The following is a 13,388-nucleotide window of genomic DNA, read 5'->3' on the forward strand; positions in this document are numbered from 1 at the left end:
TCCCAAAGAGAGCCTACCGAATCAATATCAACCTTTTGCCACTTGTTATGAATATCTTCTCGGGACCGGATGAATTGACATTGGTCCCTATGATTCTCGCGGAGATGCTCCGAGCTCTATCGGCCTGTTCAAGAGGGCATAACTTTTTTGAGGGGTGTAATCTCTTGCTGCAGTTATGGGCCGTGGAACACTTCTATACTCGCCCCCTATCATGGATTACTGCATAGATACTCGTAGCAGAATTCAGAGCCATACGGAAAGAATGAGGTACTGGCCTGAACCTACAGGAGCAGAGGAGTGGCGCACATTCTTGGTACAGCTCACGGGAGATGCTGTTCAGTGGAAATACCCCTGGCTGTCGGGGAGACCTTTGGTGAGAACTGCAAATCTATACTTCATCGAGCTAATCGGGTTGGACGGGATTCAACCATATGCGCCTCTCAGAGTCCTGAGGCAGTTTGGAGTTACGCAGGATGTCCCAGTCTGGTCCCGCATGGCACTGCATGAAGGTAACTATGATAGGGTGGTTCCCATGGCACGAGTGAGAATTCTACAAAGAGAATGGTTGAACATGATCACAATTGGTATGGGTAACGAGAGTTGGTGCACACCCGAGTATTACGCCTGGTATAATGTGGGAGGCCTGGCGCTTCTACCAACCGAAGACGGATTCGACAGGCTCATAGACTATGATGTAGCCGATTGGCTTACAGTTGAGGTACTGCCCCTCATGAACGTCAACAATGACATGTACAGGCAGGTAGTTCCGGGTTCAGTAAACCATTTGATACAGCTGGTAGAGGAGGAGGATCCGGCAGAGTCAGACGAACCAATGGAGGAGGATCCGGAAGAAGATCCAGAGTGGGAAGCAGAACGTGACCTTGCAATGGAGGTGGAGCCTGAGAAATCACCCGAGTATACTCCGGCCGGACCTTCCGAGGAGGATCTGGAGGTGCAGTCCGAGCACAGGCCTACAGTACATGGTACAGAGGAGGGACCTGAGTATGATCCGGAGGCAGGTTGGACAGACCCAGAGGAGGAACCTGAGTACGACCCAGGGCCCGATTATGATCCAGCATATGATGGGGATGACAATGACGGCCCGACATGGCCCTAGACTATTTTCTTTCCACTTCTTGTTTTCTTTACATTCCAAAAGAGTGTCGTATGGCCCAATCCCTTTGTACGCCCTCGTGGCCACCCTTTGCATTTTCATTTTAAATTTCCATCGACCCATTCCTTTTGTATGCCTTTATGGCCATCCCCTTTTGTGTTCTATCATTTCAAGCTGCCATAGGCCTATCCTTGTAAGCTCTCGAGCTACCTTTTGTTGGAATGGAAGTTATGTTTGTTCTAAAAAAAAATTCACAGAATGTGTCAAAAAAGGATCATCATCATCAACTTGTGTGTAACGTAGGCTTACCTCTGGCAAAAAGAGGCTCCACAATTAGGACACGCTTGTTTGCACGTCGACTTGACGTAATTATGTGATCAAATGTGTTACTCTACTCTTTTTAAAGCTTCTCGGACTAACTTTTGTTTTCCAATTGTCTTTATTTTAGTTTTTATCCCCCAAACGAGAGGTTGATTTGTGTTGATCTTCAACTGGCTGGCCGAGTCACACTACAATTTGAGATCTAAGGGAAAAATGACTATCACCAACGAAGTCAACCCAACTGCTAATCTTTCCATAACAAATGAAAATCCAGAAAGCTCAAGAGAGAGGATTAATCTGAACGATGAAGAAGAGATCGCTTTGCTAAAGCTACAACTTGACGAACTAAGAGGAGAGCTGCGCCAAGTTCGGGACCTGACCCATCTCACTGTGACTGCTTTCCCAAACCCACCTCACTTTCCGTCTTTGGATTCGCCGGTTCCAGAACACTTCCCTCCATCCACACGTCCACCTCCAATACCCCTTTCTTTTTCCAACCTACCTCCAGTCGCTCCGGCGAATGTACCAAATTTGCCTAAACAAACTCCTTACGTCCCTGACTACACTCATACTTCACAAAACTCACTATTAACCCAAATCTGCATCGCACCTACTTACCCCACCGTGCGGCAAAGACATACCAGGGGCACACGTTGACACTTCCTACGAGCAACACGTGCCACCGGTATATGCAGCTGGGGCTCCAACCTTTACCGCTCCTGTCACAGTCAGGGTCCCGTTCGAGGTGGATCAGTATGCAGAAATGGAGAGAGATGCCAAGATAGGAGAAGACGAATCAATCATGAACCAGCTGCACAGTCTAAGGAAAGAAATGAGGAACATGCGAGTCACTCGGGGAAGTGAGAGTTTGGATTATGATGATCTATGCATACACCCGGATATTGGCATGCCAGTAGGGTACAAACCTCCTAAGTTTGATATTTTTGATGGGACAGGTGATCCTCATGCACATTTGAGGGCCTACTGCGACAAGTTAGTAGGAGTGGGAAGGAACGAGAAATTGAGGATGAAATTGTTTATTAGAAGTTTGTCAGGAGAGGCGCTCACTTGGTATACTCGCCAAGATCCTCGCAAATGGAGCGACTGGCAGGATATGGCTGGGGATTTCATGAATCGCTTCGGATTCAACACTGAGATCACACCAGACAAATTTTCTCTGAGCAACATACAAAAGAAGGCGACTGAATCATTCCAGGATTACGCAAGACGTTGGAGAATTGAGGCTGCCCGAGTTATGCCCCCATTGGACGAAAGCGAGCTCAGCAAGTATTTCATTCGAGCTCAGGAAGGCATCTACTTTGAAAAGATGATGGGATCAATGGGCCAAAAGTTCGCAGATTTGGTCAAAATGGGAGACTTTTTGGAGGAAGGAATCAAGTCTGGAAAGATTCAATCAATGGCTGCGCTACAAGCCGCAAGCAAAGCCATACAGTCAGGTTCCATTAGCGGAATTAAGAAGAAGAAGGAGGACATATCCAATATCACACCTTACTATCGGCGAGGAGAGTCATCTCGCCGATACCCCACAAACCCCCAAATCTTTGCTCATGCCCCTTATGTCCCATACCCAGCTTATAACGCCCAACCACATTACAACCCACCACGAGCCCCCACTTACCAAAACCCTCCAAGACCTTACACCCCTATCCAAGCACCCGTTCACCAGAATAGACCACCATATGCCCCAAGACCTCGCCCAACTCCCGAAGTCAGAAATACCCGAACCTATACCCCCATAGCCGAGCCTTTGGCCCAGTTATTTGAAAGGTTGAGGACAGCAGGATTGTTGCAACCAGTTGAAGGGAGAATCCCTGATCCAATTCCTCGAAACTTTGATGGGAACAAACGCTGTGCATATCATTCGGGAATTCAGGGACATGACACCGAGGAATGCTTTGGTTTGAAGAACCAAGTTGAAGCTTTAATCAAGAGTGGAGCAATTCAATGCACTACAGCGCCCCCGAACGTGAACAACAACCCGCTACCAAATCATGGAAACCGAGCAGTTAATATGATATCATTTAATGAGGAATATGACTTGGAGGGAACCATTGTGCCCGTTGGAAACACTGAGGCATTTGTTGCAACATCCCCAACCGCTCCCATCATCACGGTACAGTTGAAGGCGCTCAAGAATCGTTCGTACATACCAACCAAAATTCGTGGTGACCACCGTTGTAGCAAGAAAGCACGATTATGATTCTAGAAGGGTCCCATGGGACTATCAATTGAAAAGGAAGGCTAAGATGATGGAAACCGCGATGCTCATGGAATGACGAGGTCAGGAAGATGTTATGTCCCGGAGGATTTAAACAGAGGAAGTTCAGGCAAAGAGCACCATCAAAGGAAAAACATTACTGATGCCGAGGCAGCAGAATTCTGGAAGAAGATGCAAACCAAAGATTATTCAGTTGAGGAACAGTTGAAGAAGACACCTGCCCAAATATCGATCATGTCCTTGTTGATGAGTTCTGAAGCCCACAGGGACGCTTTAGTTAAGGTATTGAGTGGAGTAAGCATATCGAATGAGACGACGAGTGAAACGCTGGCCGCAACAATCGGGCAGATGGTTGAAGCAAACAAGATTTCTTTCTGCGATGATGAACTTCCACCAGAAGGAACAGAACACAACAAAGCACTTCACATCACCGTGAGGTGCGGAGATAAGTTTGTATCTAGGGTACTTGTCGATGGAGGTTCAGGGTGTAACATTTGCCCTCTCAACACCCTGAGAAGTTTGAAGATGGACACGGGAGAAATGAAAGAAAGCCGTATGAAGGTTCGAGCTTTTGACGGGACACAAAGGGGTGTCATTGGAGAAATTTGTCTACATTTGCAGATCGGGCCCGTGGAATTCCCGATCCTTTTTCAAGTGATGGACATATCATCAACTTACAACTTGTTGTTAGGAAGGCCATGGGTCCACATGGCTGGAGTTGTTCCTTCCACTTTGCATCAGTGTTTGAAATTCGAATGGGGCTGGGAGCAAATCGTAGTTCAGGGGGAACTTGGTCACCCCGTCTATTCTGAACGCTCTATTCCGGTTATTGAAGAAATGGGAGAATTAGATGGAGCCACCTTTCATTGTGGAAATCATGCAAGCTATAAAAATAGATGAGATGGCGGGATCTGATGAAATGAAGATGTCAAGCGCGAGAAAGATGGTAGCGTCGAGATGTTGAAGTACGACTACCACCAAAGTCCGAGTTAGGCCCAAAATCGATGGCATAATTGAACCAATCCAACTGAAGCGCGAGAAGGGTACTTTTGGGCTCGGGTATGATCCTATGTTTGGAGAAACTAGCGGCACTAAGAGGATCTTTGTGCCAGAGCAAGCTCCTGTCCAGGGTCAGATGATTGTGCCGGAGGTCGATGAAGATATCATAGAAGGAATGGAGAACTTGTTCGTGACAATGATTGAGGAATATTATGGGGAAAATAAAGCAGATGCCGAGACACTGACTATTCGTGACGCCGAACCAGGAGAGATCTTGCAGAATTGGACTGTCAGCCCATCCTTGGTTCGCCGGGAGTCTTGGTAGTGTGGAATTGTAGTTTGTTTTCAAAATAGCATGATCAATTGAGGCTTGAATCATGCCTGTGCTCTTTTGTCATCCGCCTCTTTCTTTAAAAGCATTGAATGCTTCTTTAATGAAAATGCATTTTTATTTTTCTATTAAAATATCATATCTTACTTATACTCGCCTTTCTTTTTCAAAGACTCAAACTAGTAAAAATATTCATTCTATGATTATGACATGTAACGAAACCATTGAGCAAAGTACAAACGACGAACAAGATTACGAGGAATACGACGAAAGCATGATGCCTGAGAATCTTCCGCAAGAGATCGAGCAACTCGAGAATAAAAAGAAACCGAACTTGGATGAAACTGAGATAGTTAACTTAGGAGACGACGAAACAGTAAAGGAAACTCGGATCAGCACACACTTAGAAGCAGAACGGAAGCAAGAATTGTTGGAATTGCTTAAGCAGTATGTCGACGTATTTGCTTGGTCCTACGACGACATGCCGGGCCGAGCACCGACATCGTCTCTCATAGGCTACCAACCGATCCCACCAACCGCCGATCAAGCAAAAGCCAAGGAAGTTCAAGCCCGATTTGAGTTTAACGATCAAAGAGGAAGTCACCAAGCAGATTGAAGCAAATATTGTGAGGGTTACAAACTACCCTTCCTGGTTGGCCAACATTGTGCCCGTTCCAAAGAAGGATGGGAAAATCAGGATATGTGTGGACTATCGGGATCTCAACAAGGCTAGTCCTAAGGATGACTTCCCTCTTCCGAACATCCACATACTCATCGATAACTGTGCAAAACATGAGCTGCAATCATTTGTCGATTGCTTTGCAGGATATCATCAGATTTTGATGCATGAGGATGATGCAGAAAAGACGGCGTTTACCACTCCATGGGGAGTGTACTGCTACCGAGTAATGCCATTTGGCCTCAAGAATGCTGGTGCGACCTACATGAGGGCCATGACTACTTTGTTCCATGATATGATTCATAAGGAGATCGAAGTCTACGTGGACGATGTCATTATCAAATCTCGAAGGAGTTCAGATCATTTTACTGACCTAAGGAAGTTCTTTGAACGATTGCAGAGGTACGACTTGAAGTTGAATCCGACAAAATGTGCGTTTGGAGTTCCTGCTGGAAAATTATTGGGATTCATTGTTAGCAGAAAAGGTATAGAGTTGGATCCTTCAAAAATCAAGGCAATCCAAGACTTGCCTCCTCCGAAGAGCAAGAAAGAGGTAATGAGTTTCCTCGGAAGGCTCAATTACATTAGTCGATTCATCGCACAGTCAACGGTGATTTGTGAACCCATATTTAAGCTGCTGAAGAAAGATGCTGCTACAAAATGGATAGAAGAGTGTCAGAAGGCCTTCGACAGAATCAAGGAGTACTTGTCCAATCCACCCGTATTGGTCCCGCCAGAATCGGAAAAACCTCTATTGTTGTACTTGTCCGTACTGGATGGTGCATTTGGATGTGTGTTGGGACAACACGATGAGACGGGGAAAAAGGAGCAAGCCATTTACTACCTAAGCAAGAAATTCACACCGTACGAGGCGAGGTACACTTTGTTGGAACGCACGTGCTGTGCTTTGACTTGGATCGCACAAAAGTTGAGGCACTACCTATCTGCGTACACCACGTACTTGATCTCAAGGATGGATCCACTCAAATACATCTTCCAGAAGCCGATGCCTACGGAAAAATTAGCAAAATAGTAGATTTTGTTAAGTGAGTTTGATATCGTGTACGTAACTCAGAAGTCCGTCAAGGGACAAGCATTGGCGGATCACCTTGCAGAGAACCCCGTAGACAATGAATACAAGCCGCTTACAACCTATTTTCCTGATGAGGAAGTACTGTTCGCAGAGGAAGATATTTCAGAGCCTTATTCAGGATGGAGGATGTTCTTTGATGGAGCGTCAAATTTCAAAGGAGTCGAAATAGGCTTTGGTTTTGATTTTGACGGACACGTGCTTCCTCAAATTGACAACCAAGTATCCCGAGTCGGACTATTCGTAAGAGAAGCCCACATGTTGGAGTTTTATGAAAGACGTGTGAAGGGACATATGAGTAGTATATGGCAAAATTGAGTAAGTCCTAAGAAGGACCCATGGAGCCAAAAAAGATCTTTGACGATTTAAGATATGATCGAGGGGCAAAAACGGTATTATAAGTTTGGAATGGGCGAATTGAAAGTTGTATATAAGTTCATCCTAGGAGAGTGGCCCCACGATAGGAATCAAAAGTTATGACCATGAACGAAGGTCTTCCAAAGAACGTAAGGAAATTATTTGCGTGAAGGAGTTGTGCAAGCGACGCGAGAGAGATGTCGGTTCAAACAGACCGAAAATGACAGGGGGAGACCCCCCTCATTGTTCGAAAAACACCCCAAAAACTCTCCAAAAATAGGAGAGTTTGCCAACACCAAGCCAACTTTTGTCAAAATCAGTAAAATCCATCCTCCGAGTAAGCATAATTATTGGTGCAAAATCGATGGCCCAGGCATAAAGAAGGTGAAAAAGAGAATAGCAATATTCGACTGTAAGAATTCATTGTTGTTATCGTATCCAAAATGAATTGGATGGTGGAGTTGTAATGGTACTACGACAGTATGCTTCATGAGAAATGAGTAAAAAATCCAACCACAAACATAAGCGGACCTTGAGGAGAATGATTCTAAATATTTTACTTCTTCCTAAAATGATCTATATAGAAAGTAAGATGTAAATGGATGCCACGAGTGATTTTGGCGAGTTCCATTCTCGGGTTGTTGTTAGAAGAGAAGTACACGATCATGTGGACCCCAAATCAGACAAAATGAATTCAAGATTGGCAAAGAATCAATTAACAACGGGCGAGATTTTGGATGACTATGGAAAGAGGAGCATTCGCTACGTGGCACAAAAGCTTGTCATCAATGTCGAGTTTGAAATTAGCCCTTTTTCATTCAATAGAATTGAGGTTCTTCACATTTTATCGAATAATTGCACCCAACATCTATAATAGGTACAATCCCCATAAATGGCCGAAGTCGCCGTTGAAGATGGATGTGATTGGACCTATTCGAACCCCTCCTATTGTTCTATTTGACTTGTTTCTAAAAAAGGAAAACTTTTGGTTATCATTCCGCTTACTAAACGAGAGATTATTTTACTAAATCCAAAGTGGTATTTTCCCAAAACAAAGATTTTGGCAAACAAGGCAATGAAACAATGAAGGATGATGTCAAGGAAGCGTTTATATGATGAATTGTTCGATGATTCCATGATAAGGTTCCAAGTTCATGATTTGGGATTCGTTGAGCTATTTCTTGAATTATCTATGTACGTGAATAATGACTATTTTTAAAGAACAATCTCAACGGCGATGTTTTCTCATGAGAGAGATAGTTGTTATATTAATCGAGATGACATTGCCCATAGTTACCATAATATAATCGGAGGTTACCGACCTTACGTCACGATAGACTTAGCTTCCTTCGACCACGGTATGATATATATGTATATATATGTATATGGGGAAGATGGGGAAAAAAGAATCCGGGATACACATGGATCTCATGGGAACGGAGGATCGCTATTTTGCAAATGATAAGTTATTTTCTATATATATGAAAGAAATGTTTTTTTTTCAAGGGAAAGAAGCATGCACGGAGATAGCGCATTCGAGTTCCCCTATCAAATATGTTCTCAATGGTTATTGTTCATGTGTACATTTCTTACTATGTTACTATTCATGCCTTACACACTCGGACATTGTTCGCACCGATTTCGCGCATGATGCGAAAAGCATAAAAGATGTTCCACAAATGAGCTCCGTCTATCGAGTGTGGCCGAATCGTAGCTTGTATGCTAGGATCGATTGGCGAGAGTTTGCTTCATGGGCATAGAAAGTCAATTATCGATGATGTCATAAGTGTTATGTTATATGTTTCGTATAAATATAGATCAATTGGGTACAAAAGAAAATTTCAAGGTTTTACTACGTTTTCATTCTTATTTACGTAAAAGTCTAAGGGAGATGTGGTGGTGACCCTAGTAAGATCGGGTGTTTGTATCGCAAATTCCCCGCACGAACAATATAGTTTGCCGATTTGGATATGAACATCAAAGAACTTTTGGTAATAGGAGATTCCGACCTATTAGTTCATCGGTACTAGAGAATGGACCACCAAGAATGTCAAAATTCTTCCATACTTAATCTCAACGAAGGATTTGAGGTGAGAGAGATTGACTTCAAGCATGTCCCTCAAATCCAATATGAGTTTGCTGATGCCCTTGCAACATTGTCATCAATGATCCAACATCTGGACAAGAATTACATTGACCCTATCAAGGTAGAAATACACGACCAACAAGCGTATTGTTTTCAGATCGACGAGGAATTGGACGGCCAGCCATGGTACTACGACATTAAGAATTCTCGAGACGAGAGAATATCCGAAAATGCAACTAAAGAAGCGGACCTTGAGAAGAATGGCAAATCACTTCTTCCTTAACGGAGAAATCCTATATAGGAGGACTTCGGATCCGGGATTGCTAAGATGTGTGGATGCCAGGAGGCGACGAGGTTGTTGCAGGGACATGTGGACCCCACATGAATGGATTCACTTTGGCAAAGAATATTCTGAGAGCGGGATACTTTTGGATGACTATGGAAAGGGACAACATTCACTATGTACAAAAGTGTCATCAATGTCAAGTTCACGGAGATTTCATTCGAGTTCGTAACGAGCTCAATGTAATGGGTTCCCCTAGTCGTTCTCCGTCAGCACGAATGTGATTGGACCTATCGAACCCCCCGCATTGGGCATCGCTTCATCTTGGTCTATCGATTATTTCACTAAAGAACACGTATCCAAGACATTTTGTTCGCAACAATATAGTTTGCCGATTTGGGATTTTTTCGGTGAGAGAGACTTGTGAAAATACGGATGAATGGAGTGAGGAGGCAATAATAACATCAAGAAGATCTTAAGGAAGATAACAGACAGTCATAGGCAATGGCATGAAAAGTTGCCATATGCTTTGCTTGGTTATCGTACCACTGCTAGAACATCCACAAAGACACTCCCATATCTTCTATGGCTCGGAACGTGATACCCGCATAGAGATACCTTCTCTAAGGATTATCCAAGATGTTGGTTTGGACGATAGAATGGATACGTAGTAGACACTTTGATTGATGCTCATTGATGAGAAAAGGATGGACGCTGTCTGTCACGGTCAACTTTATCGAACAGGATGTCCAAGGCATTTAACAAGAGAGTAAGGCCTAGGAAATTCGAACCAGGGCAGTTGGTTTTAAAGCGAATATTTTCTCATCAGAACGAAGCTAAAGGGAAATTCGCACCAAATTGGCAAGGTCCATACGTGGTTCATCGAGTGCTTTCAGGAGGAGCATTGATTTTGGCGGAAATGGATGGTAAAGTGAGCACGAAGCCCATCAACTCAGACTCGATCAAGAAGTACTACATCTGAAGACATCCAAGCTAGCTTTTTCTTTTTCGTTGTAATTTGCATTTCTATTGTTTAGAACTAAGTTACGACTTCCCGGTGGGATACGTAGGCAACCCACACGGTCCGTCTCTTGTAATAGAAAATCCCAAAAAACATTATCTTCATGTAATCGGAACTACGATTCGACTCGATTTCCCTAGGTGGGATACGTAGGCAATCCCCGGATTCGGTCCCTTTATTAATCTTCTTTTCTATTGTAATTGAACTACGTTATGAGCTAATTCCGTTTGGATACGTAGGCAGCCTGAGTCAGGCTCGGTCATTGCATTATTTTGCCCCTTTATTGTAATTGAACTACGTTACGACCTGATTCCATTTGGATACGTAGGCGCCCGAGTCGTTACGAACTGCGTTTCGGTCACATTACATTACATATCATTTTCTTTTCATTTGTACCCCCGAACTATGTACAAACCTGATTCCTATTTGGGATACGTAGGCAACCTAAAAAGGTTCGGTCATACCCTTAGGAAACCTTTTATTTGTAATGTAACTATAGATTAGGATCGGTCTCATCGTCAAAGACATCGCGACACTTGGCTTGAATATGAAGAAGCGTCGTCAGAGGAACAGACTATGCAAAGACACCATTTGGATGAAGGCATCAGAATGGAGAAGCTCAATGCGTTTCGGAATATGTCATAATCTAAAAAATGATAGAGTTTTATTGCATTTATACGTAGTATATATACATGCATATCCGATTTCTAAAATACCATATTTTTTTTTCTTTTCTTTCTTTCAAAGTGCATTTATGTATTTTTCCACCTACCAAGTCTCCGGACAGAGATCTCCGCAACCAAAGAAGCTCAAAGCATTCAAGTGACAAGGCTAGGGCCACGATCGACACAAATCAACACCCCTCCCAAACTAAGAATTTTTCTTTGAATACGGATTGACGGGAATTATGATGAGATGACATCGAAGCGAGCTTCGGGGAGGCGTCACAAGATCCATCACTACACCATGAGCCAAAATAACCTTCTCCTATTTTATTTTGTTATCTTAGCTTATTCATCTCTGAACGTTTTATTTAAATTTGCAGGTATCTCCAGAAATAGGGTCAAGGTCGATTATTCGAAGATGGGGGCCCCGTAGCAGCCTTGTTCCTTAATAATAACTCCGCCAAGCGGAGATCTACAATTTAACCTCGTAAAAAAATAAATATATATATATATAAAAAAAAAAAATCTCCGCCAATCGGAGATCTACAATCTAATTGCGAATAACTCCGCCAATCGGAGATCTACAATCTAACTGCGTCGAATAACTCCGCCAATCGGAGATACGATCTAACTGCGACTAACTCCGCCAATCGGAGATACAATCTAACTGCGACTAACTTCGCCGGTCAGAGATACCATCTAATTGCGTCAACTAACTTCGCCAATCGAGGATACCGTCTAACAACGCCAATTACCTCGCCAATCGGGGACCGCCGTCTAACTTCGATAGTTGCTCCGCCAATCGGAGATTTTTACCTTACATTACAATTGCTCCGCCAATCGGAGATTTTACTTTACATTACAGTTGCTCCGCCAATCGGAGATTTTTACTTTACATTACAGTTGCTCCGCCAATCGGAGATTTTTACTTTACATTACAGTTGCTCCGCCAGCCGGAAGCTTTTACATTACAGCTGCTCCGCCAGCCGAAAGCCCTTACATTACAGTTGCTCCAACAGCCCGAAGCTTTACATTTCAGTCGCTCCGCAAATCGGTGCTTTCAATTCTAGTTTGTCTACAATCCCTTCCTTTATTTCCTTATGTTATTATTACATTACAACTTTGAACTGCACAGGTATCTTTACATTTTTTGCAGATGAACACAATACAACGTGGAACTATCTCTGCCACAGCGAACTGAGGCGCCCCGCTTGATGAGGACATCAAACTCACAAGCTTGAGTCAATGAATCCGCTCTCCGCTTTAGCTCGCCAACCAGTTTCTTTCAATTTTTTTTAAGAAGTCACTTCTTTTGAGAATCTACATTCTAGAGACTCAGTCAAATTCTTCCGCATCCTAAGGTCGTCATAATACGACACTGGGACAATTCTAAGGGTCAGTCCTCTACGACGTGCTGATAGGGTCCTATGATGGCACATAGATGCATTCGTGTAGAGTCTCGCTTATGGGTGTGTTGCGGCCGCCACATTTATAATTAAGAAGCTGTAAAAGTACATCCCATCATCAGAAAGACTTTTTTTTTTCATTAGCAATCTTTCCCAAAATTTGACCACATCTTCCTAACAACACCTAGTGTCACCATAATTCGACACTGGGACAAATTTTGAGGATCCCTCAAAATTTTCTATCTTCTCGTTTTCTTTGAAACACGACTGAATTAATTCTCGTTCTCTTCAACATGTAGGGAACTCAGAGTCAAGCCAGTCATATTCCATGCTAAGCTATTTTCGCTCATGCTGAAACTACTACCCTTTCCATCTCCAAAACCTCGTGTTACCATAACTACAACACTGGGATAAATTTTTGAGGATCACTCAAAAATTTTCAACAACTCAACCTTCCAAATCCCCAACAAAAGTATCATTCCCCTGTCTATAACAAGAAAGCCAGTGTCCTCATAATTCAGACACTGGGGCAAATTTTGGGGACCTCTCCAAATTTTACCATCTCCTTGTTCGAACTACATCGACCTGATTCTCTTATGACCCGAGATATGTAGGCTACTCAGGAACCAGAGTTCGGTCGAATTCATAAACCCACCTCTCGATTCCCAAAAAATTACTCTTTTTCAGTTGTACTCTTTCCAAACCAAATCTGATTTACTCGTCGGGACAAAATTGAGTTTATGTCAACGTCTTCGCCCAAAGACTCTTTCATCATCCCTGGTCGAAGAGGGACAAGC

The 13,388-nt window shown here is 43.3% G+C and overlaps 1 protein-coding gene across 1 annotated transcript; it reads left to right on the forward strand.

Moving 5' to 3' along the window:
- Positions 1 to 2,198: 2,198 nt before the first annotated feature.
- LOC132044978 (uncharacterized) lies at positions 2,199 to 3,656 on the forward strand. Its single transcript, XM_059435512.1, has one exon. The coding sequence runs from the start codon at positions 2,199 to 2,201 to the stop codon at positions 3,654 to 3,656; it is 1,458 nt and encodes a 485-aa protein (XP_059291495.1).
- The last annotated feature ends 9,732 nt before the right edge of the window (positions 3,657 to 13,388 follow it).

Source organism: Lycium ferocissimum, unplaced genomic scaffold (genome assembly GCF_029784015.1).
Source record: "Lycium ferocissimum isolate CSIRO_LF1 unplaced genomic scaffold, AGI_CSIRO_Lferr_CH_V1 ctg5710, whole genome shotgun sequence".
Classification (NCBI taxonomy): domain Eukaryota; kingdom Viridiplantae; phylum Streptophyta; class Magnoliopsida; order Solanales; family Solanaceae; genus Lycium; species Lycium ferocissimum.

Bases quoted from the DNA above. Each gene is read 5' to 3' on its own strand.
- LOC132044978 (XM_059435512.1), top strand. From the start codon at position 2,199: ATGGAGAGAGATGCCAAGATAGGAGAAGACGAATCAATCATGAACCAG.